Genomic DNA, 24,560 nt, shown 5'->3' with positions numbered 1-24,560 from the left:
GTCCATGCTAAGGCAGAGACATTGACCCTGACGCTAGCCTCCGAGTAGCTTTTACTTCAGGGCAAACTTCCAGCACAGCCAAATTCATTCACAACCCCATCTAACCTCAAATCTCTTCCAGTTGAATTTCCAAATGCTTCAGCTGATTATTATTATTTTTTAAACCAAAACACTTGTGTCACCTTATTCCAGTAAGAACTTTACACAGCCTCATAGCACAACACAGCCACTGGCTCCCTTCCTCTTATATTTGCCAGCAAAGTACAGTTATCACACCAGGAAGAAGAGCTTAATTCTGAAGGCTCAGCTACCCACCCTCACCTCAGCCTTTGCCTCACACTTCCATCTTCAGCCAACACTTCCAGCTGCCATCATTTCTCTCAACAGGCAGTTAGCTGCCCTTTCTTCACTGACCAGTCAGTTTGTTAGTCCCCTGACCAATCAAAATGAATTTACCTGACCCAGACCCCTTCTATAAATATTAAAAAGCCATTCTCATTCTCCTTCCCTCCCTATCTTCTTGTGTACACACTATACCCAGTGCTATTTTTTTTTTCTAGAAAAAGGGGTGCCGGAACTCACCATGAACTCTGTTAATGGGCATGGCACCCACCTGAGAGGTGCCAGAACTGAGTTCTGGCTAGTTCCAGCTGGACAAAAGCCCTGATGATTATACCTTTAAAACATATTGGAAGCATATTCTGTCTTTCAAGGAATTCTGGGTACTGTAGTTGGTTAAGGGATTATGGGAATTGTAACTCTGTGAGGGTTACAGGACCCAGAATTTTTTTGAGGGAAACAATGTGCTTTGAAGGTATACAGCATAATGCAGCTTCTGCTACTTCTAAACAGGCCTGCAACATAGGAACAGCACAAGGCCTTGAACACTGACAGCCATCCTCAGAAATCAACAGAGGTCACAGACATACAAAGCGCAAAACATAAACAGATGCTCGAATATGCAGCATTTCACCACCAGGAGAAGTTAATGCTAACTAGCTGGTGCGGGTAAAAAGACCATTTCATCTATGAGCCTTTTTCAAGTCATTGATAGCTTCTGATTTTTTTAGGGAAATGTTCTTTGTCAAATTCCAGCATGAATAGTTAAATCTGAAGCTACCAATAACTCAAGAAAGATTTGTCGTTGAAAGGGACACATTGCCCGTGATCCATAATTGTTGTGGTTTTATAATACTGTTCAGTGGTACCTCGGTTTACAAACTTAATGCGTTCTGAAAGTCCGTTCTTAAACCGAAACTGTTCTTAACCAAGGTGCGCTTTCCCTCATGAGGCCTGCCGCCAGTGGTGCCCTTCCAGTTTGGATTCTGTTCTTAGACTGAGGTAAAGTTCTCAAACCAGGACACTACTTCCGGTTTTGCAGAGTTCGTAAACTGAATAGTTCGTAAACAGGGCTGTTCTTAAACAGAGGTACCACTGTATTCATTGTTATTTGGATTTGTATAGGTTTGCAAATTTATATTAATAGAAACATAGTGTTGGAAGGGACCAATATATTAGATATAGAAACGACAGAGATATATTTAGAACACTTTATTTCTAAATTTTTGTTGTGAAACTCTTTTAGCATATATGTCTTTCATGCATCACCATAAAGCAAAATGAGAACACTGTCTACTTGCTTAAAAAAAACACCCTCATTTTTAATTTCTCTTTGTTTTTATTAAGCCTTCCATTTCTTCTCTCTTCCTCCCCATTACAAATAGGTAGTTGTGGAAGTGGTAGGAGAAAGTTCAAAGCTGATAAAATGCTGCTCTTTCTAACCTCAGGGGTCAAGTCAGGAAGCAATATCTAGGCTGGAATTTATTTTTCATGGGATAAAAATGTGCCTTCAGGCATCTCTCTTAAAAATTCATGCAGTGAAGGCAGTTTCAGGAAAGGGATAAATTAATGCTGAACCAATTGAGCCAAGATTTCTCAGAAGACATTTTTCTGACAAAATTTCTGAGATTTCTTTTTTTTTTGAGGGGAGGCCACTTCGCAGATCCCACCCCCCTATATTCTTCACCATTTTTTGTGGCAGTCACCATTCCCCAACATAGTGTCCTGAACCAACACTATGGCTGCACACACCCCTTACATTTAAAGCACACCCCCAATAATTTGGGGAACTGTAGTTTGTTAAGGGTACTGGGAATTATAGCTGAGGCTGTAAACTAGAATCACTTCCCATTATTCTTGGGGGAGGGAGATGTGCTTTAAATGTATGGTGTGTATGTAGCCTGGGTATGGTGCATTACCTGAAGAGTGGAAAATGTTGTCCAGGATGCCAACACGGTGGCTGCTGCCACCTGCAGCCTTAAAAGAATAAGGTCTGTGCCACTGCCAATGGTGAGCCCTGCCCTTGAGAAGCTGTTGGAGAATTCCCCCTTCCTCAGAATAAATTCAGTGAAATGATCCCCGTCCCCTAATTTCTCAGCCCACAGTTATGGTGGACTAACCGCACACAGCTCAATAATTTGCAGGAAGAGCAGAAGGTACCAGTCCCTGGCTTCTCCAGTTAAGAAGGTACATTGATAAAATGATGACCTGCTTCAGTGTAATGTGGCTTCACACATTCTTATGAATTAGGTCAACCCTCTGTTACTATGGTGACAAAATGGCACTGAGGATAGTGCTGTTGCACTTTTAATCAGGGCTCAGCCAAGTCATTTTGGCCACCTGAGGCCAAGATGGCTAAACACCGCCCCCCCCCCCATCCACAGTCAGAAGCCAACTGAACTGGCTTCCACCCTGGCAACAGGAAAGCGTACTTCAGCTCAAGTTTAGGATGTGTGGCACGGACTGTTTAGCACACAACAGATCTATCCTAAAATGGTGGCCGTTGTGGGGAGATTGTGGGGCAATGGTAGAAAAAGGAGGGGACTGCCACAGCCACACCCAGCAGCTGCTGCGTGCGGCAGTCACCACACTCTGCCTAATGGGAGGACCAGTCCTGATGCTGAAAGTGACAAAGAAATATGGAAGTTTAGCTGACACAGCTTGCCATTGCAAGGTGCAGGGGTGAGAAAAGATGAATGTGCTAAAAATCCCTGGCTTCTACATAACTGTTAAATGGGTGTCTCCACTATCAGCTGCTACACAAAGAGAAGGCACACCACATCACATCAGGGGTGGACTTTGGCAATATGGTGTCATCTGTGCAGCTAAAATTTGATGCCCCCTGCCTAAGCAGACTTTGGGAAGGAGACATGAGGCTCTGGCTCCTACAGTCCTCCTGACTCCTTCCCAAAGCCTAGTTGCTTGCTCAGCTTTGGGAAGGGCTATGGAGAGCTCTAGCAAAGGTGGTTGAACCGGGCACAGAATGTATGGGGTGCTGCAGCAGGCACTGCAACTATGACATCCAGTGGAAGGCGAGAGGCAGGGGGTGCCCAATTTTGGCATCACACAGGGAACCACTAAAATTTGAGACACCAAGGTCCGCCACTGGCTCTAGGACCCTGCCAGAGCCCTCATGCCTCCTTCCCGAAGCAAGAGCATACTATGCAGGAAGACGTCCCTTGACTCTGTGCCCTGCCCCTATATCTGCCTCTGATCTCATGACCTACCACCTATTACTGACACCAGAGGCATAGTGGTGGTGGAGTGTGGGGTATACATGTGTGTGCATATATAAAGTCAACAGTATATAGCATAACACCCAGTTTATTAGGATCAGCATGACTGCAATTCTATGCATTTTTTACTGCATGCGAGTAAGCTCCATTAAACTCATTGAGGTGTGCTTACTTCCAGGAGAAGCTGGCCTATTAGGTTCAATAGGATACTGCCCCAGCAACAGTGCTGGATTAAACCCTGTGGAGGCCCCAGGCAGTAAAAAAAAAATGGGGGGGGGGTCTTGCAAATTATCTCGAAGCTTCTACTTGGCTACTTACAAATATTCTACCAGAATCTAACTCACAGAAAACTTTGTATCTGGAGGTTTCTTGTGCATGTGCTCTAAATGGGATAACATTGAACTAAGAAAGCATGCTTGCAATTTTCTTTCAAGATAAAATCAATATTATTTTGATCCATTGTCATGGAGCCTACTCTGCCTATTTGTAATCCAGCTCTGCCCAGCAACCTCATCGTGTCCTCAGCCAGCCCCCACCTTCTGGCCTTCTTACTTACATCCAGTTCAGAGTGCAAGGTCTGTCAGCTTAGGCTCAGTGTTGCCCTTGTAGAACTCAGCAGGGAGAATGATGGTGACAAAACTAGAATTAATTGGCTTTGCCTCTCATTAGCTGTGGCTCCACCTACTGCTGGCCATCCTGTCTTCCGCCTCACCAGTCCCAATAGGCACCAGTCACCACTTCTTACTTCGGACTGCATAGGATCAACTTGTAAAACATTGTGAGCTTTACCCAAAGTATGTTCAACTAGCTCAACTGCAGCCTTTAACTTTCTGTTAAAATACAAACAAACTTGCAAAGAAATGTTCCTACTTAAAGTGTGAACTCCATCAAAGAAAAGGAATGAAAGATCAGGTTTGAGTATGCAGTGTCTGCTTCTTATCCTCATTCTCTGACTTCCTCTACGCCTCATTTGCTTGGCAAAAGAAGTTGGGTCCCTCCGTTATTGGATGCTCCTGCTCCAGAAAAATAATTAAAATAAAATCCAGAGGTGCACTCCACTGCATTCCGTCTTCACTACACTACAGATTGATACTGACTCTGCTACCAGGTCCTAGACCCCACCTGCTCTATACACTTAAAGTAATATCACACCACTTCAAGTAGTCATAGCTTCTCCATAATAAAGCTGCAAGCTATAGTTTGTTAAGGGAGCTGAGAGTTGTTAGAAGGTCACATATTCCTCTCATAGAGCTCTCATTTCAATCTAGAGTGGTTTAAAAGTCAATCCCTCTTCCCAAGGAACTCTGGAAATTGTAGCTCTATGAGGGGAAGAGTTTGCCTAACAACTCTCAGCACCCTTAACACTGCTACACCACATTTCACACAATTCATTGAACTCGACATTGACTTTCCTGTGTGAGTGTTTGTTTGGCTACACTTTTAATCACATTGCATTTAGTTGATTGGGGAGCCACGTGGATGCTGCTATTGCGTAAAGGATGTAGATTTGCAGGTGGGGTGGGGGTAAAATAGACTGCTCAAAACGTGACGCCTGCAATTCCTTTAAAAAGAGCTATAGCTTCCAGATCATTTATCACACCTCCAAGTGTCTGTGCATTCCTTCCTACCTATTTCGAAAAGCTGCAAAGATAAATAAAACCCCACTTTTGGCAGTTCAAATGCAAAATGACAGCAGAAATGAGGTCAGTACAGTGGAAAGAGATGTTTAAATGATGCTGTAAGAAAGGATTAGACTGCATTCTTCCATGAGATGGTTTGGATAGGCTGGGGAGATGCAACTCCACCCATAAGGTGTCCCAACACCAAACGTTTAACAACAATCCACATTAGGCTATGACTGGCTTTGAGTATATCACCTATATAGGGGCAGGAAAAGGAATGTGCCATTTGTCTGCAATATATCTGGTGGTGATGGGTGATTAAGCCTACAGACGAGGAGTGTTGGATCTCATGCATTCAGCATGAAATTGCTCTTTACCTTCTTTCTGCCCTTCTTTCCCATTATATCCACGTGCATGACCACAGTCAGCTGATCTAAAAGCCTGATGCTTTCATTTAAGTCTCTGACTAGCCCCTTATGACTGGCACTGCTTCTTAGAAGCTCTCTGTGGAGTTGGGGATGGGGGAAGAAATCAGTCAGTTCACATTTAAAGGCAATTCTACCTACTTAGCACTTTCTGATACAAGGGCATGAACTGAGGGCTTATCCACACCCCCGCTTTCCCAGCTGCTTTCCCTTGGGGAAACATGATCTTTAGCACAGAATTGGAACAAATGGCAATTGGGTTTTCTGTAGATTGCTGTCTGTTCTGATTTAATGCTAAAGAGCAGCCTTTCCAGGGGGAAAGCAGGGGGCAAAGGCAGAACTGCTGGGACCCATGCATAGAAAGCATGGGTCAAGTGGAAAGCTACGTTGTAGGCACAGGACAAGCAGAAGTGTGGACAAGCCCTGAAATGCAGCCAACCTTCAAAATTCACACTTCTCTGAATTTTGCAGTGCAGTTCTCCAGCCAAGTGATGAGTACAAAAATCCATGTACTGCGGTGGTGTGTGCATAAAAATGCATATATGAGAGAAAACAACATACAAAAATAATTATATTAGGGGAAATGCTTTGCAAAAATGTGTATATTAGGAGGAATGCACACTGAAAAGATTTTTCATTAAGACTTATTTTTTAAAAACTGCAAACAGATGTGGACATTTTGAGAATTTAAGATGGGAAAAATTGAAACTGAAATTGACAGACTTACCCTTTTTGGAGCCACTTTTCTCTCTTGCTTCAACCCCCAGTTAAAAATCCCCACATGAAACTTACACCCTGCACATTCAAAAGCCATTTGCTTGCTTGTCTCTGTTGTCAGTCTTGCTTCCCCCATGTCTCTTTCCCTTCCCTTGACCTTCTCTCCCACACAGTCATCATTTATTGAAACAAGTACTGAAACTTTTTTGGGAACTGTGCCGGTAAGTGCTGCAATTTAGTATTTATTGTATTTTGATACTATGGATCCTGGAGATTTTAGCTTGGGATCCTATGACTGTATTCTTTCTTGGAAATCAAAGAGAATTTTAAAATGGTGAGCAGTACATAAATTATATGCATGCATGTATAAATAAATAAATATAAAGTTTAGTTTGCATCCTCTTTGAGGGAGACCTCTGTGCAACTTTTTTTCCTAGTGGAATGTAAATTAATGACACTGTGCAGATAACTGCAGCCTTTGTCCTCCCAGCTGCTGAGAAGCACTGCTAAGTATCCAGAAACTGTTGGACCTGGGAGGGCATACTCAGTCCTTCACATTTATTTCCTCTTCCCTGGACTCCTCAGGAACCATTGCCTGGTTGGTGCTTGGAAGTGTGGTGGTGTGGATTGGGGCTTGCTTAAAGGGCCTGGTGAGGGCAACGAACCAGTGAGCACTTGTGGCCCATCACAAACATGAAGCAAGGCAACTTAGGCACCCCAGGCCCAACGCATCTTATACAGAGGCATATTTTCTAACTGTTAATGCTTGATATTAGTCTCTGCTCCAATTTGTTAATGTCACCTTAAATTTTGAGACCAATCCTCTAGAAAGTTTGCAGGCCTCTTGAATTTTGTTTCCTCTGTTAAGAAGATCAGAGCCAGCTTTGTCACTGACTACTGTATAAAAGAATGCTGTAGCCACAGCTATTGCAACCCACTATAACACATGTAGAGTGCTAATTAATCATTGAACCGATTATGTATGTTCCTTACTGTTACTTTTTGTAACTGACAATCCAATAATATGTATTCCATATGCTGTTTTCATTTTTATGTTGTATTTCTGGTGTTACTGTTGAAAAACAATATAATGCATATTAAAAATAAAAATAAAGGAATGCTATAGGATGCCTGCCTAGAGTCAGTCCATTGACAGTAACATGAACTGAATGTTCTTTTTACTTACTTTATTATTAAATTTGCCCGTCACTTTATCTTGCCCAGGGCAACCCAAAACAACTTAAAATCAAAGAGTAGCTCCTTGTAGCACACATTTTAAAAGAAAGTCCTGTGGGACTAGATCAGTTCAGCATTCCCAATGCTGACAAGCCTAGAGCCATAATAGCTGATCTTCTACTTACCTCTACACACTAACCTCAGCTACCATAACTAAATAAACCATGTCTTCTTCCTCCCCTCCCCATCATTTCTAAGAAAATTATGCTTTCCGCCCATCTAGGCAGCTCTGAGCAGGAAAGATAGAACTAAGGCCTCATTTGCTCAGCTAACAACATTTCATTGACTTGAATTGTCCCACCACCGCAGTAATTTAATTAGGGTGAGGCAACAGCAACACCTTCCTCCAGGCAGAAAGCAGAACTGGTTCTCTAAGTTTGGGCAACACATTCAGAGGTGGCAGGCTTCTCTATGCCTTCTGTATGTATTGCTGAGAAGTGCCTTGGGATCAATGATGAAAGGTGCTATGCAAATCTGGACAAATGAGCAAAGTAAATAGAAGATTGAGTTTAGGTAACACTGAAATCCAGAGACAGATAACCAGTGGTGTAGTGGTAAAATCTGAAGAGCAGGAATTCATCTTGATGGCCCCTATAGTCATCACACCCACCCCAGGCAAGTAAAAAAATGAATATAGCTATATTACATTCACATGCACACGCCCAAAGGACAACAGTACCATTCACACACATGAGGAAGGCGTCAGCAGCAGGCTTGGGGGAACCCCAAGGTTTGTAGATGTATAAGTACATTTTTGGGTGGGGGTGGAACCAAAGCTGGGGATGGGATCAGGAGACCAAAAGCAGCTCAGTGAGGACTGAGCATGCTCAGTGGGCACAGGATACTGAGTGTCTGGGGTATGGAATGGAAAGGAAATATAGAATATTGTTGCATTTTAAGCCTGTCTTTTAATTCCAGTGCTAGAGCCCACATATTCCTTCCAGATTTGTTTCAGCCACTGGTTTAATAGTTTGCTGGCGCCACCACGTGGTAGAACAGGCATATGATCACAGAGGGGGAAAAGGCTAGCAAAAGATTAGACTAGGAGCCTTTTCACACACCATAGAATCATAGAACTATAGAATCACCATAGAATCATAGAACTGTAGAGCTGGAAGAGAAACCAAGGGTCATCTAGTCTAATCCCCCACAATACAAAAATCTCAACTAAAGCATCCCTGACAGATTTCCTCCCAATAAAAGAGGATAGTTCCACTGTTGAAGAAATTTCAGGCAACTGTAAATTCTCAGCAGCAGGACCTTTTGCAGGAGTATAAGAGCCTGCGGATCAAGCCAATGGCCCATCTAGTTCAGCATCCTTTTCTCACAGTGGCCGTCCAGATGACATATATGTTACTATCTAACCATTATTTATGTGAAAATGGAGGGGTGGCATTTGCAACATGAGTGTGCATTCTGGTGAATGAAGATTTTATATTCGAGTTACAAACCCGATTGAAATAAGAATCACTTAAGTCAAGTGTTAAACACCCCCTATAGGCCACAATAGGGCACGATCAAAGCTTACAGTGAAAATTCCCTGCCCTCTTTAACAATTGCATCACAACTGTTGCTGAAAACTAAACAGGTTTTAAAAGCAGTCCCTGATAAGATGTATGGCGAGTGAAAAGGATTATTCAGACATGTAACCCAAGTGGATTGTAAAGAACTCCAAAATAATATTTTCAAACTAGATGAATGGGGAACAAAATGGTAAGTAAGGTTTCATGTGTAAATCAGGGCAAATACACCCAGAGAGATGGGGCTGAACTGGCTTTAAATAGGAAAGAGATCTGTGGGTCACAGTGGATGGATCAGTTGCAACACCAACTCAGTTTGTGGCAGCTGTGAAAAGGCAAATTCCATCCTATTGGGCACTATTAGGAAAGGGACTGGTAATAAGATTGGCATTACAGTAGTGCCCTCAAATAAATTTGCCACGTGACAACATTTGGAATACATTGAACAGTTCTGGTCATCCCACTATATATAAGAGCTGGAAAAGGGGCAGCAACCAAAATGAAGGTTGGAACACTGTGCTTATAGGAATCACTGGAAGGGTTTTGGGCTCTCAGGTGTTTAGAAAAAATATATTACTAAGGGGGGTGGGGTAGGGACATGATCAAGTCTGATAAAATTATGCGTGGTGTGGAGAAAATGGATAGAAAGGACTTCAGATTGTACCCCCAAAATCCTAGAACTTGGGGCCAGCCTATGAAGTTGACTGGCAGTAGATTTAGGGTAGGCAGAAAGTACGTCTGCACAGAGAATACAATTGGCTATTGGCAGTGAATTCCATAAGCTCATCAGCTTAGGTGACATCAAAAGGAATTTGACAAACCCACGAGGGATAAACAGCTGCTAGATATGAGAAGGGAGGGCTGCAATAAAATGTTGTCGTGAGAATCCCCAGCCCTGGACAGCAGTATTCTTGTTCAGAACTCCAGGCCACTTGGAAGAGGAGCCTGGAGCATTCTGCTGGAGCTCAAAGTAGGGCAGGATTCAGGAGGTGGAAAAGGGACACCATTTCCTCCTTTCTCATCTGGCTGAAACCTCCTCTGTTGCGCTATCAAGAATTACAGCTTGGGGACTGGTTGCCAACTCCAAAACTGAGAGGCTTATTGCTGTAGCATATACCACATGCGTAGGGAGTTTCCAGAAGTGGGAAAGAGATAAGGGATCACTTTTTCTTTCCAGTCTGAAAGAGCCCTGTTATCTGCAAGGAGGGAAATTGCTTTTTAAACTCATAACACACGTTGGGCTCGTCACTTACTCTCAACTCAACCTACCTTTAAGGGATGCTGTGAGGCTAACATGGAGAGGAGAACTATGTACGCTACTTTGAGCTTCTTAGAGGAAAGGTGGAATATAAATTGCAGAAATAAAAAAATAAAATAAACATCACCTACAAGCCTAGTCCCCACCTGCAGGATATTTACCGTCCTAACATGATAATAAGGTAATTAATGGTGTAAAATTCCCCCACAGTGGACAGTGAGATGAACAACTTATTTTTTGTCAGACACTGAACTACAGAACAAAATGGTTCTTATCTAAATGCGTTAGCGAAATGACCTTGTGGACCAAAGCCAGGCAGTACTGTGTTTACAGTAGACATTAAATGTGGAGATTTCTCTGATGGTTTGTATCTTGCCTTCAACTTTGAGTCAAGACACCACTCCAGTGGAATACATTACATCACTGCAGATGTTTAACCTAGGCTATTTCAGGCAGTCTCTATCAATTCATTGTGGAAACAAACTGTTTTCTGTTAAAATAAGAGTTCCAGGCATTCAAACTAGGTACATGACAAGAAGCCATCCCTTTTAAAGTTGCAATGTGATTTCACTGCAATAAAATAACAATGACTTGTTTAATTGTTGAGCTTTCTCGATAAGCAAAAGCCATTTTAATATATTCTCTTTGTCAGTGGCCTGTCCAGCGCAGCAGCTGGAGCAACTGTGTGTTTGGAGATGTGTGTCCTTCTTGCACAATGTGTCCTCACAGCAGGAAATACTGGTGCAACACTAGCACAACGCTGCTGTAGCTATGCCAAACATGTTTGTTGCATAAAGTGTAAACCAGCTCTTCTGAATCTTGCGCAGTTGCTGTGGAAAGAGTGTTATTTTACAGGGCAATCTTATAGCTATCTACTCAGAAGCAAGTTCCACCGAGTTTAATAAGGTTTACTCCCAGTTAAGCACACAGAATTCTGGTCTTAATAAGGTAAGGGTTGAAAATAGGGTTGTGGGAGAACATCATTTCAGTTTGCATTTAAAGGTGGGTCTACCTAATTCACACTTTCCAAGATCATCAGCAAATCAAAGCACAGCCAGCCTTCAAAATTTACAATGTTGTTCTCCAATGAAGCAATGAGTATAAAAATGCAAATGCAGGGTGCACAAAGGCATACATTAGTGAAAATAACACACACAAATGTTTTAAAGTAGGGAACCCTGCTTTGCAAAAATGTATATATTAAGATAATGGCATACAAAAATTTGTACGAGAAGTTCACACTAAAATGCTGATGAATTTTCAGGAGGACATTTTTCTGAATCACAAACTGGTATGGGAATGTGGAGAACTGAACGTAAGATTTGGAAAACGAGAAATTGAGGCTGTGTACACACTCCTGTTTACTATGCATCTAGTGAGCTCTCACTGCTGCTTTGAGAAGCAGTATACACAGCCACAATCCTTATCTATCCTGTCATTCCTTGCAAAAGACTGCATTTTGATGCATTCCCCGCTAAACCAGCTTAGATTCAAATGGGGGGGGGGGGGAGCAACCTAGCTCTGCTTTAAGATAGTAATGTAAACCCAGCCTGAGAGAAACCAAAATGTACAGATTTGCCTAACTCTGGTTGAAGAGCAGCATATTTTAAAACTGAATAAAATGGACACAACAGATCATAATCAGTTATTTTAGTTTGTGGAATTGTCATTAATGGAGTTTTTATGTTTTCAACATTCTTTTTTCCTACATGCCTTTTTAAGGGTTTACTTGAGGGACCTTCCTGCTATTCGAGGTAGCATATTGCAAGTAATTGCAATTAAGGTAGAAACATACAAAGCAACTATTCCCCTAAGAGCTGTAATTTGAGCCCCGACTCACCGAATTCAAAAACAGTCCCTTAGTTTGTGATAGGATGAAATAATTCTACACTTGGGACTTCATTTGAGTTGTTGTTGTTTTAGGAATAAAATACACTGTGCCCCATTTCACTGGACCAAGACTGCATAAAATGTGTCAGTTCCAGTTCGTTTTGAGAGAAGGCTCCAATAACCCATTGCCAAATTCCTCCATATGTAACATCCCACTTTTATTAATAGGCAAATTAATAGACAGGTTACGCTAACTTCAATTGCTCTACTTTAAGAGAGAGAGAAAAGGGGAATACTTCTTCCCTGTTGGGCAATTAAATAGTTTTGCAAGATTATGCCAATACATAGGAAATTTAAAGTTTTCTCTTTTAAACCCCCCCCCCCAACTCTTTTGTTCCTAATGTGCACAATTCTGCAACTGACCAGCATAGGAGATAAATTCCAAAGGGACTTACTTGACATCTTCAAAATTTCTTAAACTGGGCTTTCTGTGATGCTTTTAAATTGCAAAGTGCTGGAATATAACCAAATATTGCATGTGTGAAGGGAAATTACTCACTGCAATGATAAACAAATTGACAGACTCAAACACTTGAGCTGAAAAAGGATCACTCTGTATGTTTTGCATCTACTGTAGGAATCAAGGATTTCCCTTCTCACAAGACTGGAGATTAGGAAACTCCGAGGCATATCAAATGTCTTTGTGGGGTTTGCCATCAAGGAAGAAAAAAATTGGGCAACCCACTTCCACACTTCATGAAGTGGATCACTTATATATAGGCAACTGCAATGCACATCTACCATATAATCTTGATTGTAACAAAGCTTGAACTTTTTAAAAATGCCTTTTGTGTGAGGAAAGCAGATATAGCTTCATATTGGAATTTCTGAACTGAACTATTTAAATACATAAACAAATACGATTTCTTTTTGGTCATCAAACATACCCAGACTTTGCCAATAATGATAATTATTGTCATTACAAAGGATAATTTAATTTTTATCATGGTAAAGCTACTGGATTGTAGCCAATGAAGTTCTAATCAGAGTAGACCCATTAAAATTAAATAGACCCAAGTTAGCCATGTTGATTAATTCCATTGGGCCCACTCTGAGCATGGCTGAACACTGAATAAAACCCACTATAACACCCCTCAAAACATTTATACCATCAGGTTTTGAGAATTGTCTTCTTTTAGGAGCAATCAAAAGCATTTTCTCCCCTAAAAGGCATCTCAGAGTGTATTAGGACAGTATATGAAACAGAAATGGACAACTGGAGGCCTGAAGTTATTTGGCTCCAAAGTAACTGCCTGAGCCCACAAGCATTTTAATCAAATGTGATAAAAAGTGTGCCAAGTTTGACTTTTAAGGAAAAGGATTGGAAAGAAATACAAGTTATCAGAAAATTTGTACCAAGTTAGCTAACCTGTGACTCTCTAGCTCTTGTTGTCTATCTAGCTCGCTATTGTCTATGATCGAGCAGTAGATTTCCAGGATCTCAGACAGAATTTTTTCCATAACCTGTCAGCAGCTCATTTTTTAATCCGATACCAGGGATTGAACCTAAGTACTTCTGCATGCAAATTGGACACTATAGTACTTGAGCTATGGCCCATTTCACTACACTGTTGCAATTAGTCTTGTTATATTTGGATTAAAATAGGAGTCCTCTCTCCTCAGCCTCTATGCACAATTATAGTTTTAATTTGGAAAACTGCCTAAATTAGTCAAATGTACAAATACACATTCTAAAGTATGCTTAGAAGAAAAGGACTAAAAATATAGTAAAGGTAAGTTATGCAATGTACAGCCACTTTAAAAGATTTATATTTCTCATTAATCAAGCTTTTTTTTGGCAGTCATGCACAAATATCATGAGACTGAAAACCACAATTTCCTGCGCTACAATTTGAAGAGAAGGCACAAATCATCCATTACTTGAACATGAAAAACTCATGTTTGCATGAACATGCAAGGTCTACAGTAGACACTTTGGCACCATTATTGAAAATGAAATCTACACAGTCTTCTTTGCAGTGTGAACATTCATATCTATGGGAATCCAAAGTACAAAAGTTGCTTTCAGTCAGATCCTATATTTGCAAATTTCATTGTGTTCAATGGAAACAATACCAGTGTACTCACGATGGTGGTGTTAGGCTACAAATTCTAGACAAGTCTACTCAAAAGCTGTGAGTTCAATGGAACTTACTTCCAAATAAACATGCATTGAAGTGCCAATGTATTGTCTCAATTCTGATTGCTTCTTTTTCTAAATTCCATAGTTGAGTTCTAGTAGATACAAATTCATTTCTCTCTCCAAAGGGTGGCATAAACACCTGGGAGGTATGGGCAAGCAAGGGATTGTATAGTATGAAGACAGTGACTGACGTTCTGAAGACTTGCAACCAGGCACACTGTCATGCAGAAATCAGAAACTCTCAGCGATGGTTTTTACAGGCACATTTGTGGAGAGCAGTATGTCCAATTTCCCTTTAAAAGGATAAGTAAAATAAAAATACAAATCACCAAAGGCAAAACTTACCACAATCCTTTTCAGCTGAGTAAACTCTTACAATCTTTGAGTTCTGCTGAATATTAACTAAGAAAGGAGAAAGATAATTTTAATATTTATTGTAAACCACTTAGAGGTTCCACTAGAATCAAATGATATATTGTATAAAAAAAGGTAAAGATAAAGGACCCCTGACAGGTAAGTCCAGTCATAAATGACTCTGGGGTTGCGGTGCTCATCTCGCTTTACTGGCCAAGGGAGCTGGCGTACAGCTTCCGGGTCATGTGGCCAGCATGACTAAGCCGCTTCTGGCAAACCAGAGCAGTGCACGGAAACACTGTGCCACATTGCCATTGTGTTTCATTGGTTAATCCATACTTTACTTGTAAAGTTTTATATTCCACAAATTTATAATTTTCATCAATTAATTGATTCAATGTCAAAATACCCTTTTTCATCCAATTTTGCCAAATTATTACTTGATTTCCAATTTTTAATTTTGCGTTGGCCCATATTGTTTATTTCTCATGCTGATAGGGGTCGTCCTTATTTTTATTTATATTCATCCAAATTTTTATAGGTGCTTTAATAGACTCCAGGATAATAGCATATTTCATAAAATTGGAGCCGTATTTAGTCCACCCTACAAGAGGTTCAAAGAAACTATATTCGAGAGTAGCCCAATTGGGATTCCTGCTAGCTCTCCAATTAGTCTTACTCAGTAGGTAAGCCTGGTGATATGATTCCAGATTTGGGAGCCCAAAGCCGCCTTCCTTAGTTGGAAGTTGCATTTTATGGAGTGATATTTTTGGTGACTTTGTACCCCACAGACAAGATCTAAATAGTTAATTTATTTTGTTGAAGTATAATTTGGGAATATATATTGGTAATCCTCTAAGAATGTATAAAAGCTTTGGAACAATGTTCATATTGAGGACATTAACCTTTTCCCAAAGGGAGAGGTTTAGAGGTCCCCACCTTTCAATATCAAAAGAAATCTCCTTTATAATTTGACTCAAATTTAATTTTACAATTTGGGCATAGCAACTTATTTTATTCCCCAAAGCTGAATGATTAAATACCAAACTACAATTAACTACATATTTACCTTACATTATTCACGTAAAAAAATCAATCATCAGGGACAGACAAACTTGATGAGTGGAACATCAAAGACCACAATGTAGAAAAATGTTTTACCAGAACCCCCAATATAGTAAGAATTCATTTGATTACTGCATTGAGTGTGTGCATAAATTGAGCCTATGCTTTGGACTGTATATTCATGTTAATTAGCTTGACCAGCCAGATACAGAAAGGGGCACACTTTACAAATGTGGCCAGTTAATCTATTTATTAATATAGATTTTTATCCCACCTTTCAGGGAATCTACCTTCACAAGATGATTTACATCATCAGTGACAAAATATATATATGCTAAAATATACAAATTGTTAACACAGAACTCACATAAAAAGCAGATGAATTACAACTAGCAACAGTATATCCATCCTGGCACCAAACTTTAGCGCATATCCCAGGAAAAAAAAGCCAGATCTTCAATTGGAGGCCAAAACTCCGCAGGGAGCTTGAGAGCTAGGGTGTCATCACCAAGAAAGCTCTCTCATTTTTACTTCATAGTTTGCTCCAGCTTGAGATGCTCCAGCTAAGAGGGCCTCCCTGGTAAATCTTAATTAGTGAGAAGGTCTGTACAGGAGCAGCTGTCCTCTCAGGTCTCCAGGGTCCAAGTTGTATAGGGCTTTCAATACAAATATCCTGAAGTGAGCCTTGTAGTATATTGGCAACCACTGCACTAACTTCAGAAGAGGCATTATGTGCTTATGGTCATATTCAACAAGAGACTTTTGCAATTTGTATCTATAGCTACTAGACCAGTTTGAAAACCAGCCCATTACACCAATACTTTCTAGAGGTTACCAGCCCATAGGCCATCAGGCTAGGATTTTGCTGCTCAGGAACAGCTGTAACGTAGGTGTGGCAGAAGTATTTTTATGCATGCATGTTTGTGCTGACAAGTTTACCATTTCTGTTTTGGACTGAATATATTTGCTAAGGCTAGTTAACCTAGGAAAACAGGGAATAAGTTAAATGTAAATAGTTAAGTGTGAGGGAGTTATAGGCAGTCTTGGCAACTGTTACTAAGGGATTTGGGATGTTGGGAAAGTGAAAGTTGAAGCAGTTAAGAAGGGCGGGGAGAGAAACAGAGTGAGAGTGAGATGGAAGTGCGATTTGGAGTACATCTGGTTAAGGGAGACTGTAATCAGGTGCTGCATGTGGATATGGAAGAAAACAGGGATGGAATGTGTGGGAGGTGCAGGGGGAACCAGAAGTCTACACCAAGGACTCATGAAAACATTGCTCCACAGAAACACCCAGGCAACGCCATGGTATCATACAGGAATCAACTGGGGAAAATGACTGCAGTGCTGAGTCACTGTACAAGGACATAGCCTTGAAAGGGTATTATGGACTAGAGAAATTATTCTTTGCATAATTTAGAACAAAAGTTGTTTTAACACATGTAGGCTTGCAAACTCCCTTTCCAGAATGTGAACTGGGACGGTAGTCTTTCAGTTGTCACACTGACCTACCAGCCAAAGGTCATAAAGGACTACATTCCTTCAGAGGGAGTGCAACCCCATCTAGAACAAGCAATTTGCCTGATTTCTGGATCTGGAAACTACTCACAGGACCTCAATCTTTTTGGGATCCACTGGCACACCACTAAATTCAGGCATGAGTCCAGAACCTGCATAGCTTCGCCTGGCTTGTATAGAGAGCATACTGATGCCACTCCAATCCCCCAATGACACCACCAAATGTTTCAACACCACTGGTGACCGAACCCTGTAAACTACCAGTTCAAAACGCAAAGGGCCAATAATGGTTGCAACACTGTGCTTCCAACACCTATCTCAGAGCTGCTCAGGATACCCTGGTGGATGGTATCAAAAGCTGCAGAGATCCACAATTAACAAGGCTGCCTTCCCCATCCATCAGCATGACCAAAGCTGGTACAGATGCCAAACCAGGCCTGAATCTAGGCTGGAAAGGGTCTAAACATTTCCTACAAGAACAGGTAAGAGCTTAGCTATCACCACCCTCTCAAGCACCTTCCCTACAATGGCATATTGGCAACATGATAGTTGTTTCAAATAACCCACATTAGACCTGGAGATTTGTATCATTTCCTGAAGTAAATTTAGTACCACCCTAGCAGTGATGTGCAAGTTTTGGTTTCCTTGTGTACTGAACTTATGCATCTGAGAAGAGGCCCACAGCAGTAGCATTATAGTATGGAAAGAATAGATGGGAGTGGTGTGCTGATGAGGAAAGAGCAATCTTATTAAAGGAGCAGCAAGCATCTGCAAAACTCTTTAATTTTCCAATTTTATTTTTTGCTGTCACAAAATCCAATTATGCAAATTAACACCTATCTGCTTTTGGAAGGTCATGCCAAGTTACTAATTTTGAAAACATTATGAGGACTTATAGAAAGTGCTGTAAAAGAGCTGATGCACTGGAAGGTTTAGTCTCACCCAACCTGAGTCTCAGCACTCTGCTCAACCTGCTGGATTAACTTGATTCCATATTACAAAAAAGAAAGTCCCACTGCATTCTAGAACCTTTGAATCTTCCGTATTTTTATGGCGCTACTTTCGTTTTGGTTATTCTAAGATTAATTTAACAACATGATCAGATCTAAACCAAATCATTGCTTACTCCTTGTGTAATACCACTCTTGGCCTTCAGTTCAACCTTGTGTTAAGCATTCAAATGGAGTTGTCCACCCTATACCTTTCCATGAATTCCTACTCCATTTCATACTGCTGTAGCCACCAAGAGTCACATGTAATCAATCACTTTTATTTTTGAACAATAAAGGCAAGATGACTAAATCCTGTAATTTACCTAAGCAGATTTAGTTTATAGAATGAATGGAGCCTCAGGTTCAGAGCTGCATGGGGCCCTCCAAGAGAGGACTCCAAGGCACAACCTTCACCAACTGTTGTTGAGTAGTTTTGCCTGGCTGGAATGTATTGCTGAACTGTAATAATTCTTCTTGCTTACTTGGAGAGCTATGCATGTATGCTGAAACCTCCAACTTGTGTGTGGCTGGAATGTAGCCTCCTGTCTAAAGGTAGGGTTGCCATATTTCAAACAGTGAAAATCTGGACAGAAAAGCTGTTGAGCTTTCTTGGCAAAATCACAGAAATTCTCCGTTTCTGAGCTCCTTTTCTGGAAAATCGGCAAAACTGGCCCTGCTGTCATGGGCTGCCATGCGTCCGGATTTTCCCGAACATATTGTTGATTTCCGCCTGGACACTGCTGCCAACTGCAGTATTCCAGATATGTCTGGGAGATTCTGGACGTATGGCAACCCTAGTCTAAAAGTAAAGAGTCAAAACTGTTTTATCCCTCTTTTGCCTAACTACCACTGGCATATGGTCCCTGGAAGTTTGTTCACAAAGAAATGAGGCCATTGGGCTGAAAAAGGTTCCCCACCAGTGTCTAGAGCCTTAAACATTAAGATAAAAGGCACGCAGTACAACTCAGTATTGCAAAAGAAGCCCACAAACGTTACTAGCCTTGAAAAATGTTTACTAAGCATACTGGGGCTTGGAGATGGGGCAAAACACCCTCTTTTACAGCAGCTGTGAGCTTCCATCCTCTGTCTGCTCACATGCAATTCCTTATCGCCTCTGGGTATCAGGGCTAGTTCTTAAATACAAGGCTGGTAGAACTCTTCTGAGATTATACCACTATAGAACACAGATGGGGAAAAGCATGACAAAATATTCAAAATAGCACCAGGGGTGAGGGGAGAGTAATTTTCCTTGACATGCTACTTTTGCATTTTGTCATGCAATTCCTTCACCTACATTTATAACTGGAAATTTCCCAAGAGAATTGAACCATGTGGTTTTTCTGATCATGTAGATCAATGCTTAGTGTTTCTATGACAGCGGGGCCATTTTGAAACATATATACTTACATTTAAGCTCACCAATGTAACCCTGAAAGAAAAGCACTAGAAATCAAAGAGAACAGAGTAAAAAAAGAGAACAGTCCAAGCCAAACAATATCCAGCTTTATTAAAGGTACTTTTCATAAAACAATCAATCAATGGTATTCAGGCAGGACATGGTCTACAATCTGCAATGTTTTACAACAAATTCCAACTCCCCTTTCTTCTTGGACTACCAAAATGTAAAGTTACTATATAAAACCCAATGAAATCTTCAATTCTTACTTGGAACAGGGAAAGTTTAGAGTGAGGGTGGACACTTTCACATTTAGTATGTTGTTTAACAACTTTTCACAAGCCTACCCTGACTTTTAGAGGAAAACAAAACCGTAGAATTCTTAATTTGAAGATTCACAATATAAGAAATGTGGCTCATCTGAGAGCCATCCTTCCCCCACCCCATAGTATTTGACACCAGAAATCTGGATTGCCTGACACTGTGAGTACGAATCTGATTTATGAGAGCAAGTATCAAAAGACCCTATGCCACACTCAAAGGAGTGGTAAATGCAATACAAATGACAATGTGAAAGAACAGACAGAGGAAGTCTAAGTACTGTTTTAAATGTACCTTCTCCTCAGACACAAGCATTTTGGGAACTTCAGTGTTCACTCAAGTATTTCAGAAACCAAAGATGAACAATATCAGGGAATCCCCCTTTCTTGTGTCCATGTAGACCCCCTCTTGTAAAATTGAAGGGGGGCTTTTAAAAGCCCAGGTTCTAAGTAACAGAGTCAATGGCATTTGTCCCCTCTCCTTCCCCCAAAACACAACAACGAAGCGTTCTGTGTGCTAACAACATAGCTTTAAAAAAAAAAGTAAAACAAAATTCTGCATTGTTATAAAACTTGATAAAAAATAGTATTTCAAACTGTACAGTCACCAGAAGTACACAGTTATCAAAAATTCACACAATTCACTTGGCATCCCCAGCACCTTCAGCTTTCTGTGCCTGAAAGACAAAGGCAGTCCCGTCAGTTTTCTTTATGCTAATGCAAGCTTACTACCCACATAGGCCAATGTCTGCATGAATCTATGTAAATTATATGAAACAGACACACACCCATTAACACAATGCAAGCTATTATGAGAAAGTATTGATGTTAGACTTGAGCAGAAGAACGAAGACAAATATTTCTTACTTAATTTTTAAAACTGCAATCTCGTATACAATCGGGAGCATACTATTCCATTCAAATACAATCATTTCACAACAAATTAACAAAAGAGTTTGGAGGAAACATGCTGGTCCATATCACTAAATATATAGTTTAGCAAAGTAAAGAAATCTACTATATTGCTATTATACCTGGTCTGTTTTGGCATCTCCATTTTCTGCAGGATTGTTTCCATCCTTGCCTGCATCAGCTTTCCCCTTCTTCCCCTTAGGTACCTTCTCAGCCTTCTGCCAGTCAATGGAAATAATTAATAGTTCACAAACCATAAACATCTGCTGATATAAAGGACTTCACACAATTTAAAACAATTGTTTGAACATAAGACCAGAGAACAAAGATGTATTCAAGTTCAAATTGCATACAATTTGAATTTTACCTTTGGAGCTGTTTTTTTAGGTTTAGGTTCTGGCTTTGGAGGAGCAGGTTTCTAGAAAAGACAGAACAATTCAAAAGTAGTTTTGAAACAATAAGGTATTTGTTCACTTTACTATATGATGTCATGCTTAACAGCCAACTTAATCCCTTTCAGGGTGTCAATGAGTTGACTATCAGTAGTTCTTTAGAAGTTACTACTGCTAACAACCCTAAAGGACATTCCATCACACAACATACTTACAGCAGATAACCTTGCTGATCTCCGCTGTGGCTGTTTTAAAAAAGAAAAGTTAACCATTAGAATGAGTTGTTTCTTTTAGAATAGAGACCTAAAATCCAGCATTCAAATACACGCATTACATTCTGATACAATTTTCAAGATCAGAAAGCTAACATACTTCTAAGTAGCATATCTCCATCTGACAGGTAAGGTTAAAATGAGAACAATGTGGTAAGAAAGCTAGATACATACAAATCTTTGCAAATTACACCACAAGCTTAACCATCTCTACTCAGAAGTAAGCTCAACTGAATTCAATGGGGTTTAGTGGCAAGTGAATACATTTGGGATTTCAGGTTCAGTCTATAACATAAAAATATAGTAATGCTCTTACCTCATCCTTTGCTTTGGCCTTGTCACCCTTGGTATCTCCTTCAGCCTATAAGGAATTTAAAAAGTGAAATAGCTGATGAAACCCTACACCATCAATCTAATTTCTTTGGAGGTTTTAAAAACTTGGATAAGCTGATGTTACTTAAATATATAAAGAAAAATATTTAATGCATTGCAAAGCTGACAATCTCATCTTTGTCTGATTCCTTTTTCCACAAATTTTAAAATAGCACCCTCTCACAACTACTTAATATTATTTTCCCTCCCTGTATGCAGTACAGAAAGCTGCCATATATAGAATCAAACCATTAGTCAATCTAGTTCAGTATTGTCTACATTGACTGGCAGCACTTCCCAGGGTTTCAGCCAAGTCTTTCCCAGCCTTATCTGGAGAAGCATGGATTGAACCTGAAACCTTATGTGTGCAAGGCAGATGCTTACTAAGCTATGGCCTTTATATTTTAAATCAAGATGTTGGCATTTTAAATCCTATGCTCAGAAAACCAAGAAATTGCATGTGAAAAATCAAATATTTTTTCTGGTTGCATAAAGAAAATATGCGGCATAGAAGATGCTCCCTGGGGCCATATAGTGTTGTCAGAAGCATCAACTATTGCAACATTCCAATTTATGTTCCTACAGAACCAAGTTTTACTCAATGCAAGTTCCCATAGTTTTTGACAATTATCATTTCAATAAATGATATAATTATTACTAGTATCTTCTAATTTAAAAAAATGGCTATATTGTATGCACTTCTGCATCCTTAGTGACCATATGTTCTCCCAATGAGAGATGTGTTTGTGGGAGGGTTGTGTGGATAACAGCATTGCCAGATGCCCCTAATTTTGATGCATTATTCTTTATTCCCCAACGCTGCAGCTCTAGGCAACATAATGGCTCCTTTTATTTCAGAACACTATGACCTCTATTGAGTCCGTGTAACAGACCCAAGATCTCACTTATTTCTGGAATTTTGATCTTGCAATTTGAACCTTGCTTGCCTGCCTACCCCTAGTGCCTCTTCAGACCTATGAAACCACTCACTGTGAGACATTTAAGGCTGTACCGACTCTGTCGCTTTAAGCCTTAAGGGATCATCCCTAGATTCAGAGCTCAGGCAACTCCCCTGGGCCCAACATACCCCCTCCTTCCAAGACACAATTGGGGAAACAATCCCGAATGCCTCTTTGAAGTGAAACGTGGATTTGGCAACCTAAAGGGCTCCAGAGAAGCAAGCCACAACGTGTACGTGTGTGGGCAACTCTAACCCTCCTTCGCCTCCCAACACTTAAGATGGTCACTTTCCCCCTTAGAAAGAAGGCAGGGGGCGGGAAAGATTCGCTAAGGAGCGCATGTAGGGCGGGAGGCGGGGCCTCTCCAACATCTTCACTGACAGGGGAAACCTCCATCCCCCGCGCAAACAACTGACAAGTCTCTCGCCAGGACTCCATAGGGCTGGTCTTTCCCCTCCCCCAGGGCTTTCAAAACTACCGCTTTTTTTGGGCCTTCCCGCCTTTTCGGGAGCGCGGGGGATGGCGGGGGAGAAAAGCCTGCGGCCCCCCCCGCCCCCATTACTGTATTTATTTGTGAAGGAAGCGGGGGGGGGAGGCGGATGACAGAACGCGAGTAGGAGTGCGCGCACGCGCCCATTTTTCCAACGTACCCCGCTTTATGTTTGCACGGACGCGCACGCGCGCGCCCAAACACCTACAACCAGCCACGCACGTGCCTCTCTCCAGCCAACCACCCTCCCGCCAAAAAAAACAGCCAGCTCGCTCCGGCTAAGCTTAGTCTCTTATCTTCCATATCTTGCTCCTCTGCCCACCCGCTGGCGGGCGCGTGCCCCTTCCCTATTGGTGGGGACTTAAGTGAGCGCGCGGGCGAGAAACTGCCAATGATTAATATTCTCGCGCCCATTCGAGTGCGCGCGCGCGCGCCATCTCTCTCGCTCTCTCTTCTTCCTTATAGTCTCCCCCCCCCCTCCCATCAAGAATGCGCGGCGGTTAACGGTCGTTCTCGCTCCGCTCCGCCCACTCCTTCTCCTCACTTTTAAGTCCTCAGAAGCACCGTCGAGCCGCCTCGCGCGCGCGCGCTCTTCCCTCGCCTCACAACCGTTAACCGCTCGTGGAGGAGGAAGGAAAGGAGAACCGGGGAGGGTGGGGGGGAGAGGGAGAAAGAGGAGGAGAAAGGAAAGAAAATGGCGGCTGATCTAAATCTCATCCCCGCATAAGCACCGCTCCTTCTGCAAACTACCATGTCTCTTCCCCACTTCCTCCTTCCCCGTCTCCCGTCCGAGCCATTAGGTTCTCTCGCCGCAGCCACGTACCTTTCTCTTGGGCATGTCGGCAGCGCGTGACAGAGGGGGAGAGAAAGAGAAAAAGGAGGCTGGCTTGGAAATATAAAAGCGCGGTCTCTGTAGGAGGGAAGGGAGAAACTCAACCGCCTGTAAAATAAAAAAAGGGAGGGGGGTGCAGAGAAGCCGCGCAGTAAGGTAGAGCAGAAGAGGAAAAGAGAGAAAGGGGGGCTCCGTTTGTTAGGTTCGCTCGTGTCGCTCACGACCCCACTAATTTGAATCGGGTGTTTATAAAGTTTTATATAGAGCCGGACGCGGCCCAACCGGTTCCAGCCGGATCCCCAC

At 41.5% G+C, this 24,560-nt stretch overlaps 1 protein-coding gene across 1 annotated transcript; it reads right to left on the bottom strand.

The window, feature by feature from the left end:
- Window positions 1-19,793: 19,793 nt before the first annotated feature.
- On the bottom strand, window positions 19,794-24,560 carry HMGN2 (high mobility group nucleosomal binding domain 2). The gene is made up of 6 exons (XM_028738759.2): window positions 24,249-24,560; window positions 21,921-21,965; window positions 21,548-21,577; window positions 21,308-21,358; window positions 21,063-21,158; window positions 19,794-20,705 (listed from the first exon to the last, which is right to left on the bottom strand). Exons 1-6 carry the CDS (start codon window positions 24,261-24,263, stop codon window positions 20,670-20,672), a joined length of 273 nt encoding a protein of 90 aa, XP_028594592.1. The 5' UTR covers window positions 24,264-24,560; the 3' UTR covers window positions 19,794-20,669.

The sequence above is a fragment of the Podarcis muralis genome, chromosome 7 (assembly GCF_964188315.1).
Source record: "Podarcis muralis chromosome 7, rPodMur119.hap1.1, whole genome shotgun sequence".
Lineage (NCBI taxonomy): Eukaryota > Metazoa > Chordata > Lepidosauria > Squamata > Lacertidae > Podarcis > Podarcis muralis.
The sequence above is the reverse complement of the archived record's forward strand: the minus strand, read 5'-3'. Positions and strand labels throughout refer to the sequence as shown.